Raw genomic sequence first — 24,558 nt, forward strand, 5'->3', positions numbered from 1 at the left:
ATTAAATATCTAGATTACTTCCAAATAAGATACTCTGTATTTGTTAGATTGGAGGCTGCCTGAATCATGAATTAATAAGACCAATTAGACCTTCAAACTTACTTGGTTGCATTTTTATTGTTTAACAGATGTGGTGGCAGTGGTTGGACTGAAGGAGGCTTCTGGTGGCTTCAGAGATAACAAGAAACAGGTGCGGTATCCCATAAACCTTTTGAGTTTGCAGTCTTTCTCGTGGTTTCCAAGGGCCATAGGTAGATCCCCTTTCTGCCCTGAGCTCCATTTTCTTTGCACTGAGTTCCTGATTTAATTGGCTTTCTAGTCCAGGATTTAGCAAGTCAGTTTGAGCAGGTCAGTTTGACCATTAGTTCTGGTGATTCTTACCTGGTTCAGTTTTATGATCTTAAAATTACCAGCAAAGTCCATTCTATGAATCTTTCTGAAGACAAAACACTTTTGCAAAAGCATCAGAGTAAAATAACAATCCTATAACAATCCTGTAAATGACAAAGACAGAAAAATGCCATGGTTAGAGATCTGATTAGAGTTCACTGCCATGCAGTTGACAAGGAAATGTGGTTATTTTGTGACATACAACATTTTAAGATAATAACTAGGATTATGATGGGAACAATATTTAGTTATCCACTTAACCACAGTGACAAAGATTTCCTAGGTAAGTTTTTTTTAAAGATTTTATTTATTTGTTAGAGAGAGAGCACAAGCAGGCAGAGTGACAGGCAGAGGTAGAGAGAGAAGCAGACTGCCCGCTGAGCAAGGATCCCGACACAGGACTCTATCCCAGGATCCTGGGATCACGACCTTAGCTGAAGGCAGTGGCTTAACCAACAGAGCCACCCAGGTATCCCAAGTTATATGAGTTATTTATCTCTTTGGGATATTAATCCCTTATCAAGATACATGATAAATATTTTCTCCCATTCAGTAAGTTGCCTTTTCATATGTTGATGGTTTCCTTTGCTGTGTAGCAGCATTTATTATTTTTTTTAATTAGGAAATACTTGATATAAGGGTTGGGAGTTATAACTCCGTTTCCTTCTTTGTGGTGTTAATAAGAAAACAGCAGGGCCAGGATGGAGTCACTTGTGCTAAACCCCATGTCAGCAAACCAAGACTTCATATCCAGTCTGAATAGTTTCAGCTCTCTAGGAATGTAACCTTTAACCAGTTAACCTGACATTACCTGGTCAGCACCACTTAGGAGGACCACCTGGTCTGGAACAATGCATTCATCCTCTGTTAACAATTTCCTTTTCTCTAACCCTCTCTGCCTTAACAAACCTTCCCTTTTCTGCAGCATTTTGTGAAAAGTGGACAAGACAAAAAAGTTTGGGCTTGGGTACTAAATGAGTCAAGAATAAGGTTTGTTTATACAGCCTCTTCAACCCTGAATTGTCTCTTGTGCTGCTTTACAAGTCAATCCCTTCGCATTTTCCCCAGCATTAGGGAACCACTGATTTGACTTCTGTCCCTTCTGGCTTTGTCTCTTTTTTGTGTACTATATATAAAGGAGCACACACTATGGAACTTTTTGTGTTCTGCTTCTCTGACTTAGCATAATGCTTTTATTTACTTTTTATAATTTTTTATATTTTTTATTAACATATAATGTATTATTAGCCACAGGTACACAAGTCTGTGAATTGCCAGGTTTACACACTTCATAGCACTCACCATTAGCATAATGCTTTTAAGATTAATCTGTGTTGACAAATGCCAGAAATTTGTTTCTTTTTATTACATGAAAGTATCAAAATCTATTGATCTATTTACCAGTGGGTAGATATTTCAGTTTCTAGGCATTGGCTATTATGAGTAAAGCCACTGTAAAGATTTTCATACAGGGGCATCTGGGTGGCTCAGTTGGTTAAGCATCTGCCTTCAGCTCAGGTCATGATCGCAGGGTTTGGGGATCAAGTCCTATGTCAGGCTCCCTCTAACTCTCTCTGGGTCAAATAAATAAAATCTTAAGAAAAAGATTTTCATACAAGTTTTTGTGTGGACATATGTTTTCATTTACCCTTCAGTAGATACTGATGAGGGAGCAGGAGGCTGGCTGAGGACAAAGCAAAAGCTGGCACCTTGCACCCCCTCTCCACCCACTCCCCTTGGTAATATGTGTGACATTTCTCAGGCACCCCTGACTGCCCTAAAAGAAAAACAAATAATTAACTTGCAGAGATCACAATCCTGCAAGGCAGGAGTCTCCCTTGGTTTACAAATGTCCTTGAAATTTACAACAAAGAAGTTACCTTATCAATAGCCCAATTTCCAAAGGCACATAACTCAATTCCTCAAACCCTAATGTCACCCTCCCCTCCATAAAAACTGAAGGAGGCTGAGGTAGAAGGAAAAGTAAATAAAGTTAAATTTCTTCTAAACCTAAATCTCACTAACAAGGACGCTTGATAGCAGGAATGTAACATTCCACCAGGAGACTCCCAATTGTCTTTATGTTAGTGCCTCATTAGAGAGAAAGTGGCCTTGGCTTGATAGTAACCAGGCCTTCAATATCCTGACAGTCTTCTTTACCCCAATAGCCCTTCTGAACAACCCCTTGTCCTCACCTACCCAACTCCTGTGTATATAACCAGCCACTCCTCACATGCCCGGCGCAGCAGCTCTTCCTGCCCACGGGTCCTGTCCCCATGCTCTAATAAACCACCTTTTTGCACCAAAGACGTCTAAAGAATTCTTTCTTAGCCATTGGCTCCGAACCTCATCCTATTGAACCTCACCTAGGTTCAAGAACTTCATCACCCCCACTGGTTGAATACCTCTACCTGGTCTGACCCAAGCTTGTACTTGGACTTTGTTACCTGGGACTGGTTTCCGGGATTTTTAAATAAGTTAAATAAGTTTTTAAATAAGTTCCCCTGTGGGGGGCCAGGTCAATTTAAGTTTTACAACAAAATGGCAGTTCAACCGGGGTGGGGCCACTCTGGCTGAATAGACCCTTACAGTTTAACTTTATAAGAAACTGACAAAATGTTTTCCAAAGTGTGAGAGTTCTGCTCTTTTCACATTTTCATCAGCATTTTGTATTATCTATTAAAAATTTATTAAATCATTTTAGGAGGTGTGTTAGTTTCTTTCTTTCTTTTCTTTTTTTAAAAAGATTTTATTTATTTATTTGACAGACAGAAATCACAAGTAGGCAGAGAGGCTGGCAGAGAGACAGGGGGAAGCCGACTCCCTGCTGAGCAGTCCGGGGCTCTATCCTAGGACCTGAGCTGAAGGGCAGAGGCTTTAACCCACTGAGTCACCCAGGCGCCCCAGAGGCATGTTAGTTTCTTATCGCTGCTGTAACACACTGCCACAAATTCAGGGGCTTAGAACATGCATTTATTCTCTTGCAATTCTGGAAGCCAGAAGTCCAGAATCCTTTTCACTGAGCCCAAGTCAATGTAAAAGCATGGCCGCTTCCTCCTGGGGCTCTTTCCTTGCCTTTTCCAGCTTGTGGAAGGTGCCCACTATAAGGACCTATTTTATATTTTTATATTTTAGCCAGAGGCTTCCATTGAGGTTAAACAATAACCTTGTTGTTTAACTCTTAAACTGTCCCTGCTCCCCTTCCCCCAGGGGACTTACTTAAAAACAAGCCCTGGAAACCAGCCTCAGGTAACAAAATACAGATACAAGGATGGGTCAGGCAGGTGGAGACATCCGATCAGTGGGGGGTTGCATACTGTCTCCCTCGCTACCAAGGAGTATGGGCCCCACCCTTTGGGAGCCTTTTGGGCGCCAATCCTAACCAAGGTGAAATTGTAATTAAACTGGTCACCTAGAAACACTGTGCAGTTTTCTCTGTGTGTTACAATTTCATTGGCCACCTGTGCATGGCCAGGCCCAACCGCATGGCCTCTGCCCTTAAAAGCTAGTCCGTAAAGGAGAGCGGGGTTGCCCTCTCTATAAGAGGCGCGGCCCTGGCGGGCCAGTTTGATTCTTGATGCTTGGCGCGAAATAAAGCTTTGCTTGACCTTTGCTTTGTATCAGTCTCGCTCCTTTAATCACGGACCCATTATTGGGGCATAACACCCATGTTCCTTGGCTGACAGCCTCTTTCCTCCATCTTCAAAGGCAGCAGTGTGGCATCTTCAATTCTTTCTTTCTGTCCCCCTGCTTCCATTATCATATAACCTCTGTTCTGACTCCCTACTTGTCTTTTGTAAGGACCAATGTGATTATGTCAAGGACATCTAGATAAGCCAGGATAACTGCTCTATCTCAGGATCCTTAACTTGTTTACGAGGGCATCGTCCTTTCTGCCATAGAAGGTAACAGTCACACATTCTTGGGGTTAAGTTGTGGACGTATTTGAGGGGATGTGAGCTCTTCTACAACAGTAGGTATGTAGTGGTGATGAGGGAGCACGAGGCTGGCTGAAGACAAAGCAAAAGCTGGCACCTTGCACCCCCTCTCCGTCTGCTCCCCCTCAGTCATATGTGTAGCATCCCTCAGGCACCCCTGACTGCCATAAGCGAGAAGCAAATAGTTAACTTGCAGGGATCGCAATCCTGCTAGACAGGAGTCTCCCTTGGCTTACAAATGTCCTAAATCTCACTAACAAAGATGATTGATAGCAGGATTGTGACATCCTACCAAAAAGTCTCCCAACTATCTTGATGTAAATGGCTGGCCTAAGTATGACATTGATCAAGCCAACATTGATCAAGCCACAAGGGCAAGGCCTCCAGTATCCTGGCACCCTGTAGGCTCTCTTTAGCATATGAAAACTCCACTGAAACCTCCCTTCCCCTCACCTTCCCCCAACTGCAGGGTACATAACTTGCCATCCATCACAACCAGGGGCAGCAGCTCTTCCTGCCCACGGGTCCTGTCCCGGGGCTTTAAAAACTACCATTTTGCACCAAAGATGTGTCAAGAATTCTTTCTTGGTCATCAGCTCCAGACCTCAGCCCACCGAACCTCACCTAGGTTCTAGAACTTCATTAGTGGTATCTCCCTATAGTCTGAATCGGCATTTTCCTAATGACTAATGCTGTTGTGCAACATTTTTTGAGTTTAATATATCTTTTTAGTGAAGTATTGTTGGGCTGGCAGAAAGGGCTACTAAAGATGGCGAAAGTTCCCGCCACAAGACCTGAGCTCGGACAGGAGAACAAAGGCCCAAGCAGGAATCTGAGACCCCCGCCCCGGGCTCCTGTGGACCAATGGGATCCTGATGAGCGGCGGGATATCCAAATAAGGGAAACTTGCCAAAAGACCCCTGAGCTTCCTCCGAGACCCCTTAAAAGCCCCCTCCTCCCTGCCTTGGGTGCAACTTCCGCCACTCTGCTTTCCAGAGTGGCGGAACCTCGCCCGAGGGTGCCCACCTCCTCCCGGCGCAACTTTCCTGGCTCCCCTTCTCATGAGCCCTGAAACTTCGCCGGAGAGCCTTTTTAATAAATCTTGCCTTGCGCCCACTTTGCCTGGTGTTGTGTTTATCTCGCCAGAAAAAACTTTACAAGAACAAAGGCCCAAGCAGGAATCCGAGACCCTCTCGCCCTGGGCTCCCATGAACCAATGGGACCCTGACAAGCAAAAATCTGAGACCCCCAGCCTGGGCTCCAGTGGACCAATGGGACCCCGACAAGCAGGAGAAATATCCAAATAAGGGAAACTTGCCAAAAGACCCCTGAGCTCCCCTCGAGACCCTTAAAAGCCCCCTCCTCCCTGCCTTGGGCGCGACTTCCGCCACTCTGCTTTCCAGAGTCGCGGAACCTCGCCGGAGGGTGCCCACCTCCTCCCGGCCCAACTTTCCTGGCTCCCCTTCTCCTGAGCCCTGAAACTTCGCCGGAGAGCGTTTTTAATAAATCTTGCCTTGCACCCACTTTGCCTGTTGTTGTGTTTATCTCGCCGAAAAAACTTTACAAGTATCTGATCAAATCTTTTGCCCATTTAAAAAATTAGGGTGTTTGGTGTAGTACAATGGGAGTTTTTTGAAAGTTCTTTATATATTCTCGTTTATAAATCCTTTATCAGATAAATGCTCTTCAAGTGGTTTTCCCCAACTGTGTCTTGTCTTTTCATGCTCCTAAAACTGTGGTAATTTTTCATTTTGATGAAATCCTATATGTAGCTTTGCAGACACTGAAAGGCCTGGACAAACCTCACCCCACCCAAAACTTGTTTCCGCCCAAAGTGTTATCAGCCAGCTACTTCTGCTTCTGTAAAAGTGCTTGCTTAACGCGCCGGCTAACTAGCTACTTTCGCTTCTGTTTGAACGCTTGCTTGATGCGTGCGCGGGCTCCCAACACCAATCAACCAACACCAGGTATGATTTTTTTTAACTTGTCTGTACTCCTCCCCAAACTTGTTTGTACCTGCTTATAAAAACCCTGCATTTACTCTGCTTGGGATCTCTCAGCGTCACCGGCAACGAGTGCGTGGAGGTCCGGGTGCAAACTCGTAATAATCGACCCTTGCTGTTTGGCTTTGACTTGCGTCTCTGGTGGTATTTTAAGGTGGGCGTACAACGCACACGGCATTACAACACCTGGTAAGTCTCTCTCCTTGGCAACATCATGGAAGTACAGGTTCCCCCATATACTTGATAGAAAATAAAATACAGTCAAGCCAGATCTCTAATTTTGGTTCTAAGTCTCCTTGTTGATACAGATGGGTAAGTAGACAATAACACTACTCCAAGAGATGCAGACAGCAAAAAGCATACTTGACAGTCTGGAAGGTAAGCTGCCAACAGCTGAAGTGGTGATTCCATCCTTGGCCAGTGTCTCTCTGAACAGAGGTCTGTGGTCCAGAGCACTGGTGTGTTAGGTCCTGGCAGAAAAGCCCTCCTTTTGGTGGATGTCTTATTCTCCCCGAAGTACTCCAAGCTGAGCTGGCATTACCTTCTCATGTATTAGGTCCAAGACTCCAAACACTGATGGCCTGGTGGGCCAGAAGGTGCGGGCAGCGCTGGTGAGTGAGTATTCACACTTTGGGGAATGAGGCAACTTGGTGCAAGTCCTGCTCTCCTCCCTACTCGTGCAGCCAGTGCCCTGGGTCCACATTCCAACCCAGAACAGAAGCTGATGCTGGGGCTCAGGACACAGGCTAGATGTGTGGAGAAGGAAGAAATATCCAAAGCTGGCAGATGGAGAGGAGGGCTGCGGGTCTCTCTCCACTATCTTGATTGGGACCTATGGCCACACAACAATTTTATCAAGAATTTAAAAATGTTACTTCAAAACTTTTCTAATCTGATGACACAACAAAAGCTTATGCAACAGATAAAATCTTGTGTTTTGAGACAAATATCCTTTCATTTCTATTAAACTGAATATACAATTATTGTTCCCCAGGTGATCAGCTTTTGTGTACTTTTTGTGTACTTTTGTGTACAGTGTGATTTCACATCAACAAAACACAGTGAAAAGGCAATTTTGTGAAGATCCAATTACAAAAATAAATAATTTATATTTTAAAAAGAATGTTGCCTTAAAAGAATATAGTTTAAGACTACTCTGTGACTGGCTAGAAAGTGAGATACCATGTTTCCATTTGCCTACTGGTCTCTATTAAATATTTAATATACATACTTAAACATTTAAAAAAATTTACATCTGAAGTGAAATGGTATCTGTGTCATCCCCTTGAAAAAGACAAGTACCTTAGCCTGTCATCATATCCTCTTTGCCATTCCCTTTTGTTATCATGTGTTTTTAATCCTATGATTAAATCTTCACAATACTCCCCAAGAATCATTTTGATCCCTGATATTTTACTAATGTACTTATTACATTCTCCTATAATCCATACAAGTTACACTGTTTTGATTTTTTTTTTTTTTTTTGAGAGAGAGAGAGAATGAGAGAGAGCATGCAAGCAAGGAGGGGCAGAGAAGAGAGAGAGAATCCCAAGCAGGTTCTATGCCCAGAGTGGAGACCAGCATGGGGCTCCATCTCACAACCCAGAGATCATGACCTGAGGTGAAATCAAGAGTCAGATGCTCAACTGACTTGAGCCATCCAGGTGCCCTCTTTGATTTTTTTAAATGACTATATTTATCACTAATTCCATCAGAAATATTTTAGGGATTACAATCTATGCAAATACTTTCAACTTCCAAACGCATTTACTTCACTCACAATTGAAAGCTAGATTAAAGGGTTATAGACTTACAAGTTCTAAGTCATTTTACTTTAGGAATTTGAGGATATTAGTCCACACTATCTTCTAGAATCCGGTGCTGCTGCTGAGTCTGATATCAGTCTTACCCTCTTTGCTTTGCCTAGAAGAGTGGGCATGCTTGATTACCCAACATCCATTCCTATTTCCCAACAGACCTTAATTTTGTGTCCATGTCCACATCACACCGAACTCCTGAGCAGCAGAGAGGAGGGAAGGAAGAAACTTGGTTTTCTGACGACCTCACTGAACTACTCATTCTGCTGGAGCTAGAGTCCTACCCAAGAATTTCTGGCTCTGCCTTTATCATTTGAGACAACTAAATTTTATTTTTATATCCTTGTAGCTCCTAGGATTTTCTGTTTATCCTTAAGAGTTCTGAAACTTTATCCAGGATATATTTTTTTGTAGGTCTCTCCTGGCCCAACCCCATCATTATGTTCTGTAATCTATTTATAATTTTTCCTCCTTTTCATTTCCTGGCTGCTGCTTCTGAATCTTTCTACTAGATGGATTTTGGATCTCAGGGCACACTGCTGCATACCTTCCAAGATTTTCTCTCAATTCCTGGGGTTCTGATGGTATTTTCTAGAGCTGTAGGGGATCTTTTCCTTTGAAAATTAAATTTGTATGTGTTTTTGTCATTTTAAGGAATATTAAGAGAAAAAAGGAGGCCATCATGTACTCAGTGTCACTTTATTTATACTTTGTAAATCTCAATGTTATATTGTTTTGCCAGTAACAGTTCATAACTGTTACATCTTTATTTCGTATTGCTATTATTTTTATTGCGGTAAAAGTCACGTAACACAAAATTTACCATTTTAGTCATTTTTAAGTGTACAGTTCAGGAGTACTAAGTACATTCACATTGTTGTACAACCATCACCACCATCCATTTCCAGAACTTTTTCATCATCCAAACAATAAATTCTCATTCCCCTCTTCCCCAAATGCCTGGTAACCACCATTTTTCCACTTTTTATAAATCGATTCTAACGACCTCATATAAGTGGAATCACAGTGTTTGTTCACTTTGAGTCTGCCTTATTATACCTGGCTTGTCTTCAAGATCTGTCCACCTTGGAGCATGTGTCCAAACGAGCACGGGTTCTTTCCTTTATATGGCTGAATGATTTTCCATTGTGCGCCTACACCACATTATGTTTAGCCACTCATCTGTCCATTGACACTGGCTTGTTGCCATCTTCCAGCTACTGTAAATATTGCTGCTATTAACATTATACAAATACTAGTTTAAGTCATCACTTTCAATTCCTTTGGGAATATACCCAGAAGAGGAATTGCTGGATCACGTAGTAATCTTATTTTTAATTTTTTGAGGAAAATACTATTTTCCACAGCTGCACCATTCTTCAGTCTTGCCAGCAATGGATTCCAATTTCTCCATGTTCTCACGACCACTCATCTGCTGTACTGTACTGTCCTGTTTTGTTTTGACAGCAGACAAACTAATGGCTATGAACTGCTCTTTCAATGCCTTTTTTGTTTGTTTGTTTAAGATTTTATTTATTTATTTGACAGACAGAGATCACAGGTAGTCAGAGAGGCAGACAGAGAGAGAGGGGGAAGCAGGCTCCCCACTGAGCAGAGAGCCCGATGCGGGCCTCGATCCCAGGACCCCGAGATCATGACCTGAGCCGAAGGCAGAGGCTTTAAACCACTGAACCACCCAGGCACCCTAATTTTTCACATTTTTAAACACATACTCACTTTTCCCGAAAAGCGCGCTCCACAGGACCGGCGGTGACAGAGGCATTAAAGACGCGGCGGCAGCCTTCTGGGGGTTCCCAGGAAGACGGCTTTCTCCAGCCTTAGTGCTATTGGCCCATATCGGGCACCGTAGATCGCCGTCCCGCGATGACCTCTGGGAAATGGAGTTCGTAAGGAAAAGCGCTGCCGTTCAGCCCAGGCACCAGTTTCCAAGTCTCGTGCGCAGGCGCAGTTGCGCCCGGCGGCCTGGCGGCGGTGGTGAAAAATGTCCCCAGGCTAAGTATCCTGCCTGTCTCCGGTGCGGTGCGCCGGTTGGCGTCCGGGTCGCGGCGGGCCCAGGTACAGGGTGCTGGTGAGAGCGGGCCCGGGGTGTGCAGCTCCTGCGGCGGGGCCAGGGCAGAGGGCTGGCCGCCGCGCGAGTCCCAGCCGAGTCCCAGTCGCGTGCGTCCGAGCTGCGGCGGCCTCGGCAGGTGAAGGCGGCCCGGGAAGGGGGCGTTGCCCGGGGAGCACTCTGCTCCCGCGGCCCCGCTTCCCCGGAAATCGGAGCTGTCACTGCCTGAGCCGCGGGAGCCAGCCTCGGGCAGCGCTCCTGGAGCAGTGGCCCCAGAACTGAGATTGCTGGGAGCTCTGCGCTGTTGGAGGGTTCGTGCACCCTGGGGCGGTTTTTGGCTGATCGCGTTTGTTGGTCTCTCCCCCCACCGCCCTCCAGTTTCAACTTTATTTTTATGTGTATTAGTTTTTGCTATCCTTGCTGTATTGAGCTTGTGTGGCCCTGTTCTCAGAGTGAATCCTAGAGTGATTTGACTATTCTTTTTTTGTTTAATTTTGTCCTTTTGCTGAGTTACTTCCCTTTTCTCCAAAACTTAAATTCATCTCTAGCCAATGATGCTCTTTCTTTTGAGACTTGTGGGGGTTTTTTGGAGCAGGGAGAGGATGGATAATGTTTTCATTTATATTAAGGAGATTTGATAACTCTTTCTTCATAAAGGAAGCACCATTTCCAAGGGGAACAGAGGACTAATTTTTGGTTTGCTCTTCCGGAAAAGGACACCAATTTCCTTCAAATGTTAGTGAAGAGTGATGATAATTACCGTATTATTATATTTTGTTGTCATACATTATATCTAATTATAGAGTATGTTAGGTACAATGTAATTATTATAATTGTAGTACATCTCAAAATATTTAAGTACAGATGTGCGGAGTATTTACTTCTCTTTCATTGAACATCTTTGTGAGCCGGGCCTGACTGCCCTTTACTCTGTTAATGTCCATGGGATGGTTCTAATTCCTTAGTCTGATTTACCTTTATTCAGAAACCACTAGCTGAAAGGTAGCAGGCCCGGGACTGGAAGTAGGTTTGCCACGCACTCTGGGTTTGGGTGGCCATGCTCACGGACCCTCCAACGCAGGGATGCGTGGGCTCTCAGATTCCCTCTGGCTTTCGTCTGCAGAGTGCTCAGTGTGTGGATCTAATTTAGTCATGCCTCATGAGGGTGGGAGTACAGACAGGATGGACAGACAGACTGCTCACAGTTTCTTTTTCCATTTCAGGAGCCTTCTCTAGGAGGGGCAGCAGGGAGGGAGAAATGGCCACAGGGTTGCTCCCAGCCCAAGCTCAGGTGAGTCAAGGTTCCTTTCTTTGTCTGCTTTCTTGGTTCAGAGGTCGTGAACCCATTGAAGCCGTTGTGGTTGAGCCCATGGAGGGACCCAAGGGCCTGGTGGGGTAACTCTTGAAGGAAGCTGTTTGTCTGGTGCTTGGGATCAGTCTTCTTGAGAATTCCTGGCTTAGCAGCTAAGACCCTCTCCAGTCCTGTTCCAAAGCCACACCAGAGCTCTGTGAGGGATCTAGGTTTGTTTTTTGCCCTGTGAAGGGTGGAACCTGAGGGAGTCCGATAATTCTCTCTGTAACATTAGGAATTCAAAGAGAAAATGTATGGTCTTTACCCTTAAGGAACTGAGGACCAGTCAACTAGAGTAGTCCCTCGTAGGAGTCCAGGTGATTTTTCTAGGAAGATCCAAAAAAGAGGACCTCTGAATCAGCAAGCGTGGTCAGGGATATTTCTAGTATAACTGACTCTTGAACAACACAGGGTTTCAGTGTTGCTGCGTGAACTGGGGAAGCCCAGCGGCCTCGACCCAGCATGTCCTTGAAGGAGTTGCTGAAGGTTCTTGGTCTTGTCTCAAGAAAGAATTCAAGGACCGACCCACAACACAGCAGATGAGTGACACAACAGGAAAGTTTATTAAAGCAAAAAATGTACTCTCAAGATAGGAGAGCAGATGGCCTTGAGAGAGAGAGAGGGAGCAAGCACTTTGCACCCTGGGGTTTGAGTTGCTATCTTTTATTGACAGTTGTTAACTAGAGGGTAGGATATTCATTACTTGGGCTAGGGATGTAGCGTTTCAGCTTTCTCTTCCTAACTTGGTCAGGGTTTCCTGTCCAGCCAGCTGCTATCTTGGGCCTGTGTGGTTTAATCTGGCTTGTGAAGGGCTGCCAGGGCAGCCTCTGACCTTCCCTATAGCTGGTCACGACTTCCTCATTGCTGGCCTCCATTCTGCTAGAAGCCAACATTCTGCCTACTCTAACATACAGGCTCGGGCTCTGACCCCACCTGTCCCAAGCAGTCAGAAATCCACATACAACTTTTTTTTAAAAAGTTTTTATTTAAATTCGAGTTAGCTACCATATGGTGTAATACCGGTTTCAGGAGTGGAATTCAGTGGTTCATCAGTTACATGCAGTACCCAGTGCTCATCACAACAGGTGCTCCCCTTAATGCCCCCCATCTAGCCCCACCCATCTCCCTCCAGCAACCCTGTTTGTTCTCTACAGTCAAGAGTCTCTAATGGTTTGCCTCCCCTCTTTTTCTTTTTTTTCTTTATTCCCTTATGTTCATCTGTTTTGTTTCTTAAATTCCACACGTGAGTGACATCATATGGAATTTGTTTTTCCCTGACTGACTTATTTGCTTAGCATAATACACTCTAGCTCCAGCCACATGATGGCAAATGAGAACTCCACATATAACTTTTGACTCCTCCAAAAACTTCACCACTAACCATAGTTAGTATTGTCTGGAAGCCTTGCCATTTCTGTCAATTAACACATATTTTATATGGAATATGTATTCTATACTGTGCTCTTATAATACAGCATCCTAGAGAAAGAAAATGTTATTAGGAAAATTAAAGGGAAGAAAAAAACACATTTATAGTACTGTATTTATTGAAAAAAAGTCTATATATATTTGGACCTGCTCAGTTCAAACTCCTGTTATTTGAGGGTTGGACTATACTGGGAAATTTAGGGCTTATGAGCAGGACCAGATTAAAAGAGCTGGTGAAAGGAAAAGGAATCCCAGCTAGGTAGGACTAGTGGTCTTGGGGGACGGATTGAGGGAAATGAAGCATCCGGCCCACCGTGTTCTCTTCCCTTCTTGGCCCTTTTGTGGCACTTAATAGAAATACAATTAAGAACACAATCTCTTCCCAACCCAGAAAACCTCTCCACAGAAGCAGGAGAGAAAGAAAACACTTTTATCATTGAATACGTGCTCGGCCCGAATGTCACGTGCATTACAGGCCATCCCCCCGAAGAGATTGTCAAGACGGAAGGCTCACTTTTATGTTGAGTGGCTACAGCCCAGTTTGGACATTCATCAGGTGACCCGTTAGGCCTGCCCACTCCCAGGAGACTGCGAGGTTGGCACATTCAAATAGATGGCTTCCAGGCCTCCACGGAAGTTGTCCGGAGTTGCGAGCCTGGCGAGTGACTTCCTGAGCCTTTGAAAAGACTTAGAGTAGGCACCCCCCCCCCGCCCCGCATCCATCAGGGAATTGATGGTTTCAGTTACCAGATGATCCTGCTTCCAACCTCTCCTTAGAAGGTCAGTAGTAGCCAGATACTCACTGTACCACAAGGCTGTGTCATTCTCCTCACTTCCCCTCATGTAGGCACTTTACCCTCCTGGGCACTCCTCACACTCCTGGGCACTTTATCCTTTCACACTCCTGGGCGAGCCACCAAGAGAAACTACACCAGGTGAGCTGTTGCGCCAGGGAAACTTTATTTGCAGCATATAAGATCATGCCAAATAACTTCCAAAGCCGTGACTCCCCAAGCCACAGTGTATGGGTTCCTGTTATTTAGGGTTAAGCTGAATATTTTAAAAGGGGATCCTTGTCACTGTATGTGGAGGTGGGCGTAAGGTTGCACATGCGCCTTAAGGAAACACGTCTGAACACACGTTGTATGTTATGTAAACGAGACTGTGTCCTCCTTGGGCAGAGATTGTAGTATCCTAAGGAGGTGGAGGTAATTGTCAGTCATTCTAGAGGTCACTCCACGGTCCATCTGTGCAAGGTGAGTCGGGGCTGTAGCTCAAACTGGTGTGAATGGTGTGGGCCGACTGGAGAGCTTGTCAGTGAGACTTGTCCAAGTGGCTACTGCTGGAGGGGTGGTTTCACTTTCCATCTTGAGAGATAACTTGGAAAGAAAAGCTCAAGGAAGAATGTGGGTCACAGGTCCGTGAGCACAAGCAGGTGGGCAGTCAAGATCAGGTCTTGGGGTCTAGCTGTAACGATATCGCAAGCAGAAGGGTAAGTACAGCACAGAAAGGTGTTTTGAGAGGGAGAGACCACAGTCACATAATTTTTGCTACAGCATATTGTTGTAATTGTTCTGTTATGACTTGTTAATCTCTTATTCTGCCTGATTTATAAATTAAACTTTATCATAGGATTGTATTTATAGGAAAAAAAATATATGTAGGGTATAGTACGCTCCAAGTTTTAGACTTGGAGAGGGGGGGTTCTTAGAACATAGCCCCTCCTGCAGAAGTGGGGACAACTGTATGTGCATTTGGAAAGGACAGAGACTTGCCTAGAGATGCTCGTAGCCCTGCATGGCAACAGGGTGACTGCTCAGCCACCCCTTTGGGGGTCTGGTCCCAGTTGAGCAGGAACGGGTTTGCCATTGCAGGAGTCTGTGACATTCAGGGACGTGGCTGTGTTCTTCAGCCAGGACGAGTGGCTGCGCCTGGACTCCGCACAGAGAACCCTGTACCGGGAGGTGATGCTGGAGAACTACGGCACCCTTGTCTCGCTGGGTAAGGACCTTTCCTCATGATGGAGAATCTGTGGAGGGAGCTTCGTGGGGCCCTCCCCAAGGAGGACACTTGGAGGGCTTGGTCACGTTCAGCCGCAGGTGGGCTCTCAGGGCGGCGGTCGCTATCCCCTCTGCTGCCAGGAGAGGCCTTGGGTTGGTAGAGTCAGTGATGGGCAGCCTTTGTGTGCTTTTGCCATTCTTTGGCTCCACACTCTGTCCCTCTGGGTCTCCTGAGAGGTTCCAATAGAGGCATGCACAGCCAGCACCCTGACTTTCTTCCTGAGACCACCTCCTGGCTGTCCTCAAAAAAGTTTTATCGAAGCCCCTTTCTGAAAAGACATCTCCTTCCTTCAGCTGTCCCTCTGCCCCGGAGCCCCAGGGGCTGGATCTGTGTGCCAGGATGGCTGCTCATATCTGTACCGCAGACTCATTCTCTTCTTGCTCACAAACAGGAATCCTATTTTCCAAACCAAAGGTCATCTTCCAGTTGCAGCAAGGGGAAGACCCCTGGATGGTGGAAAATGGAGTTTCTCAAGGCCCATGTGTAGGTGAGTGACAATGATTGGGAAGTGGGCAGAGCATTTTCTCACTTCCTGGGTGCTACTGCTCAGGAGACGTGGACCAGGGCCCTCCTGAATGGGCCAGGCCGGGCTGGAAAGGCTGGGAAGGGCATATTCTCTCTATCTTTCTGAGCCCTGATACAGCAGGTTCAGAGAGAGAGTTGAATTCTCCGAAAAAGGGCCCACTTGTCTCCAGAATCCTTTGTAATGTGAATGCAGAAAAGGTAACACTGTATATAATACGTAAAGGTTTGTGACTCATGTCTTCTCTTTTTCTGACTGATCTTTTCTCTTTTTTTTGGTTAATTTCTGTTACTTAAATTCAATTAGGCAACATACAGTACATCATCAGTTTCAGAGGTAGAGGTCAGTGATTCATCAGTCTTTTTTTTTTTAATTTTTTAAATTATAATTCTTTTTTTTTTTTTAAGAGTTTACTTATTTATTTGAGAGAGAGAGAGCATGAGAGGAGAGAGGTCAGCGGGAGCAGCAAACTCCCTGCTGAGCCGGGAGCCCGATGTCAGACTCGATCCCAGGACTCCAGGATCATGACCTGAGCCAAAAGTAGTGGCTTAACCAACTGAGCCACCCAGGTGCCCCCCCCCCCCCGCTTTTTAAAAAGATTTTGACAGAGACCACAAGTAGGCAGAGAGAGTAGAGGAAGCAGGCTCCCTGCTGAGCAGAGAGCTCGGTGCGGAGCTTGATTCCAGGACCCTGGGATCATGACCTAAGTCGAAGGCAGAGGCTTTACTGAGCCACCAGGGCGCCCCTCATCAGTCTTATATAATACCCCGTGCTCATCACATCCCATGCGCTCCTTAATACCTATCACCCAGTTAGCCCATCCCTTATCCCCCTCGCCTCTAGCAACCCTCAGTTTGATTCCTGTAATTAAGAGTCTCTCATGGTTTTTCTCCCTCTCTGAGGACTTCCCATTCAGTTTTTGGACTGACGATTTTAAATTATTGTCCCTTTGATTTGAACAAATTTCTATCTATACAGTACATCCCTCATTGTTCCAGCTTGGGTTTTTGTTTGACTTTTTTGGTTTGCAAATTATTACATATGGTTCGGCTAAAAAGGAAACACAGATGTATGCATATTTATATACTACACGAGAGTGAGAAGGCAGGGGTAGCAAAATGGTCATAAATAGAATTTATGCAGAAGGTTTGCAGATGTTCAGTATGGCATTCTCCTAAATCTTTTGTGTGAAAATATTCAAAATAATACATCCCAGACCCTGGCTGCTAGGATGTATCTCTCAGTCTCTAAAACTCCTCTGGGTTGCTGGGTCCTTAAGCTCTCATTTGCCGTTCTGCTTTGTCTTTGGTTTTTGTTGTTCCTGTTATTGTCATTTTGGATTTTTTTTTTCCATCTTTGCTTTTGTTCTGTTTTGTTTTGATTCTAGCACCAGACGGTGGCCCTCTCCTTTGAGCTTTGCTTCTTATCATTTATTGTCATTTATTCCTCACATGGCAGGACATAGGTTTTCTGGGTCAGCTCAGTCCCGTGTTTCCATGCATTAGCTTTGTCTTCAGCTTTTCCCCTTTGGTTTGACTAGAATATTCTCTTGGATAATGTTTTCAGAAAGGTTCATGTGTGGTCTTTTTTGTGCATGTCTAAAATATTCTTTTACCTCTCCAGTGAGAATTATGGATCTAGAATTCTGGCATCAAATTTTTTTTTTCCCCTTCACACTTGACTTTAGTATCTGAGTATTGAGTGTCCTTGATAAAAAGTCCTCTGTTAGCTTAATTCTTTTTCCTCTGTCTTCTGTGTAGAAATCTGATCCCCCTTTTTTTTCATCTTCTGTCTAGAATATTATAGGATTTTTTTTTTATCTTCGGAATTTAGAAGATTCACTAGGTTGTATCAAATACCAAGGAGTTTTTGGGTTAATACCGTTATTTGGTATCACAGTGTCCTTTGCTTTGTAGAGTCAAGTCTTTTTTTCACTTCAGGGATCTTTTTTCCTACGGCATACTAACATATATTCTGTCACATTCTACCAATAATCCAAGGAAGCTAGCTGTAAAAATAATGATAAAATAAAATAGAAGTTTGGTCAGAACCTTAGAAAGTGAATGTATCTGGTAAGGGCCAGCATAGTAGCCCTGGGTGAATCTAGAATTTAGCTCTGAGCTTTCTGGTTGGTAAAGAAATCATTAGTATCCAAATTGACTGTGTTCTTCTTTTGCAAAGCAGTTGAAAAAATATTAACTACTTTTAATTTATAGAAGGAATACATAGTATTGTTAAAAAAAAGGGGGGGGCTGCCTGGGTGGCTCAGTCGGTTAAGCTTAGGTTGTGAACCCAGGGTCCTGGGATCGAGCCTCGCGTCGGGCCCCATGCTTGGCAGGGAGTCTTCTCTCTCTCTCTCTCTCTCTTCCCCCGTGTCAAATAAATAAACAGAATCTTTTTTTTTTTTTTTTTTTAAGAGATAGACCTGAAATTTTGCCAACCAACCATGGTGAACCTTTGTTGATATTTTACTATTTATCCTCTCAGGTTATGACTATTTGAGTGTGATTGTGTTTGTGCATGAGGGAGAGAGAGACACACGGAGAGAGAGATTGATGTTACATACTGTTTTCAAACCTCTTTTTTTTAAAAGATTTTATTCATTTATTTGACACAGAGAGAGATCACAAGTAGGTAGAGAGGCAGGCAGAGAGAGAGGGGGAAGCAGGCTCCCTGCCAAGCAGAGAGCCCGATGCTGGGCTTGATCCCAGGACCCTGAAATCCTGACCTGAGCTGAAGAAGGAGACTTAACCCACTGAGCCACCCAGGCGCACCTCTCAAACCTATTTTAAATTGTGAATGTACTTCAGCTCTTCAGCCCTTGTTAAATAGAGGCCCACCTTTCCGAAAGAGCTCTATTGTATTATTAATCCATATTTTATTAAATAATCTTCCAGAAATTTTAATTTCTAGTTTTTTCCTACTATTACGATTGCTGTAGTGGCTTTGGAGTACAAAGGCATAATATAAAGAGAAACAGAGAAAACGTCCAGAGAAGAAATAATTATAGGACAAAGGCATGAGTATTACCATTAAAAAAATCAAGGAGGTTGCCTCGGTGGCTCAGTGGGTTAAAGCCTCTGCCTCCGGCTCAGGTCATGGTCCCAGGGTCCTGGGATCAAGCCCCACATCAGGCTCTCTGCTCAGTGTGGAGCCTGCTTCCCTCTCTTTCTCTGTCTGCCTTTCTGCCTACTTGTGATCTCTATCAAATAAATAAATAAAATCTTTTAAAAAAAATAAAGGAATATGAATCAACTTCATTATAATCAATGAATTACAAACTAAAGCAATGAGAAGCCATTTCCCCCTTATTACCCCAAATTAAGAAATACATATCCAGTGTTTTCCTGTTGCTCCGAGTGATACCTGAGTATCTTTTTCTGCAGGATGGTCTGGCTTTATTAAAATCAATTCTAGGTTTGGAAATTTATCTTAAGGAAATAATTGTGCAGAGTTGCAATGGTGGTATAAAGAATGTTAATAACATGAGGTATCACTGAGGAGAAGAAAGCTGAGTCACTCTTAGAAGGGGATTTATTAAATTATAATTATGTTTGTGCTTTGAAATCTTACATTGCCATTAAAATGATGGTGTAAAAAAATGATGGTGTCAACCTTCATTTGTTGCTATGGAGAGAAGCCTACAATTTTTTTAAGTGAAGAATAGGTGGGGGGAAGTGTAGTTTCAACCTATTTTTATTTTTCCAATGAAAGTGTTTTCTAATATCCAGAAAAATTCTGGTGAGCTGAATTCCACATTTAGCAATGATTATATTTGTGTGTTGTGTATATATATAATCGTGGTAAACTTGATTTTCAAGTTTTCTGTATTTTCTTTATTTTTCTTATATGATTACATGTCTCTTTTCCAGTTAAGAAAACACATTCATTCTTTTTGAAGCAGTGACACCATTCCTTGCACTGTATTCTAAGTGATCAAAAGTAGACTGGAAATTATTTTCAAGAGTGTACTCTTCCCCCAAGTTTCCCCATATCATTACATGGTACCAGTCTCCCATCGAGTGCAGGCCAGAAGCTGGATACCATCCTTCAGTCCTCTCTTTCATGTACTCAGGATATACGTACTCTTGTCATCTCTGCCTTCAGAGCATCCCAAATGTGTCCCCCTCCACTGCCATACTAGTGCAGACTGCCATCACCTCCATCCAGTCTCCCGAGTGGCTGCTCTACATCTGTCCTGGTTTACCCCCACTGCCAATGACAATCCATTTGTCGCACCACCACTGTGATCCTCTTTAAACAAAACTGTCCTGTCCCTCCTAGCCCACAGTGATCCTCCGAAGAAATTCCAAATGTCTTCCGTTATCACCTGCGTGATATGGCTCCTGCGTACTTCTTTTCCTCACCTCCTAACACTGTCTTGTTCCCTCTTGCTCAGGCTACACTGGATGAATCTGGGTTCCTGGACAACTCGAAGCTGACTCTGACCTTACATTCTTTCTGACCGAATCATCTTTATACCCACGTTTTTGCATGGCCGTCTCTCATTATTGAGATCCCATCTTTAATTCTACTCTCTTATCACCCAGTTTAAAATGTCAGCTCATTTACTCTTACTGCATATCACCTTGTTTTTGTTTTCCTCGATCTCATCACCCCCAGGACTCATCATCCCTAGTTTATTTCATCGCTTGGTCACTGTCAGAACCCTGCTGCTAGAACGTAAACCCTTGTGAAAACTGGATACCTGCCTGATATGTTCCCCATACTTCTGTTCTTGACCTTTGCATGGTGGCTACTCAGTAAAGAATTGCTTGAACGAGTGAGGAAATGTCCATCACAATACCACATACAGCACTCAGAGGAGTTCCACAACAGTTTTCACTTATAGCCTCTCTGAAGTTTCCTCGTGGATTTACCTTGAGTGTACCAGTGACTGACGTGGGAAAGGGAGCTGAGGAGTAACACAACCCACTGAACTCAGAAGTGCTCTGTCCCCTGCTGACCCAGCTTCGTTCCTAGAGCAGGCCTGGCTGCCTTTGTTGGAGGAGCTTTCCTTGGAGCTCACCCACATACAGCTTTCTGCAGACCTCTCCACCCAGGCATGTCTCCCATGCTGCTGCTTTCTCTTGCCCTTCTTTCTCTCCATCCTTTCTTAAACATCCAGGACATATTTGTTAGCAATCCTTGTATATTTTGGTATCACTTTTCTTTATTCTTAGTGCAAGGGAGACTTACCTGTTCTGTTTATTTTAGGATGGGAACGCTTATTTGAAACTACAGTTTCTGAAGAAGAAAATCAGGAAGTAATGAATAAACTCCTAGGGGACGGTCCTTTTAACTTCAAGTTGGGGAAAGCCTACATAAATGAGGACAAGCTAAAGAAGCAACAAGGCAAAAAGAACAAACCTTTCAGGAAAGTCTTAATCACCATCAAAAACACCTACATGAGGGAGAGGAGCTTTGCGAGTATTGAGCTTGGGAAAAATCTCAGTCTGAAATCACCCCTTATTAGAAAACCCAGACTTGTTTCCAGAGGAAGGAAACCCCATTCCCAGCAGTATTCAGTTCTGTTTAAACAATTGGGAGTCAATACGGTGCGCAGATGTTACAAATGTAACATCTGTGGGAAAATCTTCCTCCACAGTTCTTCCCTGAGTAAACACCAGAGAATCCATACTGGAGAGAAGCTCTACAAATGCAAGGAATGTCGGAAAGCTTTCAGCCAAAGCTCTTCTCTCACTCAGCACCTGAGAGTTCACACAGGAGAGAAACCTTACATCTGTGGTGAATGTGGGAAAGCCTTCAGTTTCACCACATCTCTCATTGGACATCAGAGGATGCATACTGGAGAGAGACCCTATAAATGTAACGAGTGTGGCAAAACATTTAAAGGAAGCTCATCCCTGAATAATCACCAACGAATTCATACTGGAGAAAAGCCCTATAAATGTAACGAGTGTGGGAGAGCCTTTAGCCAGTGCTCATCTCTTATTCAGCATCACAGGATTCATACTGGAGAGAAACCCTATGAATGTAGTCAGTGTGGGAAAGCCTTTACTTCAATATCGCGGCTAAGTAGACACCATAGAATTCATACTGGAGAGAAACCCTTTAATTGTAATGAGTGTGGGAAAGTATTCAGTTACCACTCAGCCCTTATCATACATCAGAGAATTCACACTGGGGAGAAACCTTATGCATGTAAAGAATGTGGGAAAGCCTTTAGCCAAAGCTCTGCTCTGATACAGCATCAAAGAATTCATACAGGAGAAAAACCCTATAAATGCAATGAATGTGGGAAGGCCTTCTCCTGGATTTCCCGGCTTAATATACACAACAGAATCCATACTGGAGAGAAACCGTATAACTGTAAAGAATGTGGAAAAGCCTTCAGTTCCCACTCAGCAGTTAATACTCATCGGAAAATTCACACTGGAGAGAAACCTTATAAGTGTAACGACTGTGAAAAAGCTTTCAACCAAAGCTCAGCTCTCATTCAGCACCAGAGAATTCACACTGGAGAGAAACCCTTTAACTGTAAAGTATGTGGGAAAGCCTTCCGACAAAGTTCATCCCTTATGACACATATGAGGATTCATACAGGAGAAAAGCCTTATAAATGTAAAGAATGTGGGAAGGCTTTTAGTCAGAGCTCATCCCTTACCAATCATCAGAGGACTCACACTGGAGAAAAACTATAAATAAAACACATGTGGAAAGTCTTCCAACTGAAGTTCATTTTGTACTCAATTTCAAAAAACTCGTCCTGGGCAGAAAGTGATGAAGAGTAGTTAATTGTGAGTTAAACTTCAGAATGTAGACCTCCTCAGACATCAGAGACTTCATGATGCAGGTAACGTTAAGTGTATTAGGAAAGCTACTATGAAATGTTTTCATAGTTTTTAAGTTATCATGGCTATAAGATAGAGAATGTGTAAGATTCTTCTATCTTGTTCCTGGTGACATGCGATAAGAGCCCCCAGCTTTCACAAGCATTACTGGGAAGCCTGTTGATTTATGTAAAAGTGCAGCCATAAAATCCAGACTTTAGATTAATCTAGGAATCTATTTTTTGAAATGACATTTGAGTGTTATGCAAGCCAGTTATACTAAGAAGAATGTTTTGGAGAAGAAATATAAGCAGGTGACCTGTAGCTACCTCACTGTCGCTAAAATATGTTCTTTAATAGTTTAAAGGCAAAACGTGTACTTGGTGGTTGTGAAAACTTTTTGGGTTATTTCTTCTTTGCTTTCCAAGCCATTTACCTGAAAAGAAAATCACTCTGTAAACTCTGCAGGCACATGGTCCTGTGTTTTCTCCCCAACAACTTGTTCCCAGCTCTGAAGCAGATCTAAAGCCACTTTATTTTAAATCACAGAATGCATGGTATTTCACTTGGTTTTATCACAAAGTGATTACCTTTGCTGCGTGAGGTTGAGAATTAAAGGTTATTCAGACAACTACTGCTTTTGCGAGTTACTCCACTGATAAATGTGAGTGATGATCTTACAGTATAAGATGGGAGCGTGCCTCCTGGAACCCAGGCTGTGCCTCCTTCATTAAGCTCTCCGGTTACCATCCAGGAAGGCCCAGGAAGAATGTGGATCACCATTCATCCTAGCTGAGGTAAAGTGAACCAGGTAATTTTCACTTCCTCCCACACTCTGAGGGCCACAAGATAGAAAATCAGACTCTTAAGTTCAGTAAATGGGCTGTTAGATTCTTCAACAAGTTAGCACATTTCTACATTTCTAAAATGTGAATAATAATTCTGGCAAGGTAAAAACAGTTATCTCCCAAGTCAGACTAAAATTGTTGAACTTTACAGAAGCAACATCCTCTAGTGTTGTCCAGTATCAACTGGAGTGGGCAAGCACTTAAGGACTGAACTACCTATTTTATTAAAACAAAGGGGGGGGGGGAATAGTTTCTTTTTCTTTGTCAAATAGTTAAAAAAAATTACCTCAGAAAAGGTACTATTGGGGATAGGGACTGAGGGCCAAAAATCATTGAATTCAATGTTTGCTTCCTGGGACCAACTAATCAGTTTTACTGTTCCAGACTCATGAGGAACAAACTTTTCTGAGTCATGTAATCTTCCACTGCAGTACCTCTTTCCTCACAGCCATTTTTTTTTAATTCTCTAATTTCTGGGAAAATTCTAGGAAAACATAACTTCACTGTCTTTGTCCAGTTAGGTTGCCATGATAAAATACCACAGCCTGGGTGGGTTCTAAACTACCGAAATTTAATTTCTTACAGTTCTGGAGGCCAGGAAGTCCAAGATCATGGCATCTACATGGGTGTGTTCTTGTGAGGATCCTCTTCCTGGTTCCTAGCCAGCGCCTTCTTGGATCCTCACATGGTGGAAGGGGCGAGGGAGCTCTCAGGCCTCTTAAGAGGACACTAATCAAATTCATGAGGCTCTATCTATCCTCATTATAGTCACTTCCAAAGGCCCCACCTCCTAATACTATCACCTCTAGGGGTAGGGTTTCAACAAGAATTTTGAAGGGGCACATGTTTAGATCATCATACCTCCCAGTAACAGTATAGTCCTAAAAATAATCCCTCCAAATAAATCTGAATAAAGTTACACAAAGAAAATATCAGGCCCAGTTATTTTTACATTGAAGTCTCAAACTTGCGGGTAACAGGCTATTTGAGTCTGATGTGGGATCATCCAGAGGTGATCGTGTACAAGCACAATGATTCCAGGTTAATCTGACAATATAATCTACCAAGATCTGAGAAGGAAAGTACAAGAAAGAAAAAAAAAAAAAAAACACAGGCCCATATCATCCAGGAACAAAAATGTAAAAATCCTACTAAACAAAGCAAATGTAATCCAGCAGTACCCAGCATAGTTCATACATCATGATAAATGGAAATTTTTAATGGGAATGGGTGGGTTACTTAGCATTAGGAAACTTAGAGTGGCTGTGTACTACTGGAGCAGGTTAAAGGTTCAAAATCCATACCTTCATCTCAGTGCTGACAAAGCAACCAAAACA

General features: G+C 43.5%; 1 protein-coding gene and 1 long non-coding RNA gene across 3 annotated transcripts; one reads left to right on the plus strand and one right to left on the minus strand.

Moving 5' to 3' along the window:
• Positions 1-98: 98 nt before the first annotated feature.
• On the minus strand, positions 99-10,065 carry LOC101685417. The gene is made up of 3 exons (XR_199929.3): positions 9,886-10,065; positions 6,345-7,163; positions 99-494 (listed from the first exon to the last, which is right to left on the minus strand). It is a non-coding gene; the product is annotated as an uncharacterized LOC101685417 (long non-coding RNA).
• ZNF879 (zinc finger protein 879) lies at positions 10,032-23,004 on the plus strand. Of its 2 annotated transcripts, none has more exons than XM_013059709.2 (5): positions 10,032-10,224; positions 11,440-11,507; positions 14,870-14,996; positions 15,448-15,543; positions 20,797-23,004. In XM_013059709.2, the coding sequence occupies exons 1-5, from the start codon at positions 10,047-10,049 to the stop codon at positions 22,242-22,244; spliced, it is 1,917 nt and encodes a 638-aa protein (XP_012915163.2). In that variant the 5' UTR covers positions 10,032-10,046; the 3' UTR covers positions 22,245-23,004. The 2 variants fall into 2 exon arrangements, with proteins under 2 accessions (XP_012915163.2, XP_044925247.1); XM_045069312.1 differs by lacking the exon at positions 10,032-10,224 and adding an exon at positions 10,434-10,951.
• Positions 23,005-24,558: the final 1,554 nt, after the last annotated feature.

Source organism: Mustela putorius, unplaced genomic scaffold (genome assembly GCF_011764305.1).
Source record: "Mustela putorius furo isolate JIRA1106 unplaced genomic scaffold, ASM1176430v1.1 tig00003923_pilon_pilon_pilon, whole genome shotgun sequence".
NCBI classification, from domain to species: domain Eukaryota; kingdom Metazoa; phylum Chordata; class Mammalia; order Carnivora; family Mustelidae; genus Mustela; species Mustela putorius.

Bases quoted from the DNA above. Each gene is read 5' to 3' on its own strand.
- ZNF879 (XM_013059709.2), top strand. From the start codon at position 10,047: ATGGAGTTCGTAAGGAAAAGCGCTGCCGTTCAGCCCAGGCACCAGTTT. The intron at 10,225-11,439 runs GTACAGGGTGCT...TTTCCATTTCAG, and splicing joins CCGGGTCGCGGCGGGCCCAG to GAGCCTTCTCTAGGAGGGGC. The intron at 15,544-20,796 runs GTGAGTGACAAT...TGTTTATTTTAG, and splicing joins TTCTCAAGGCCCATGTGTAG to GATGGGAACGCTTATTTGAA.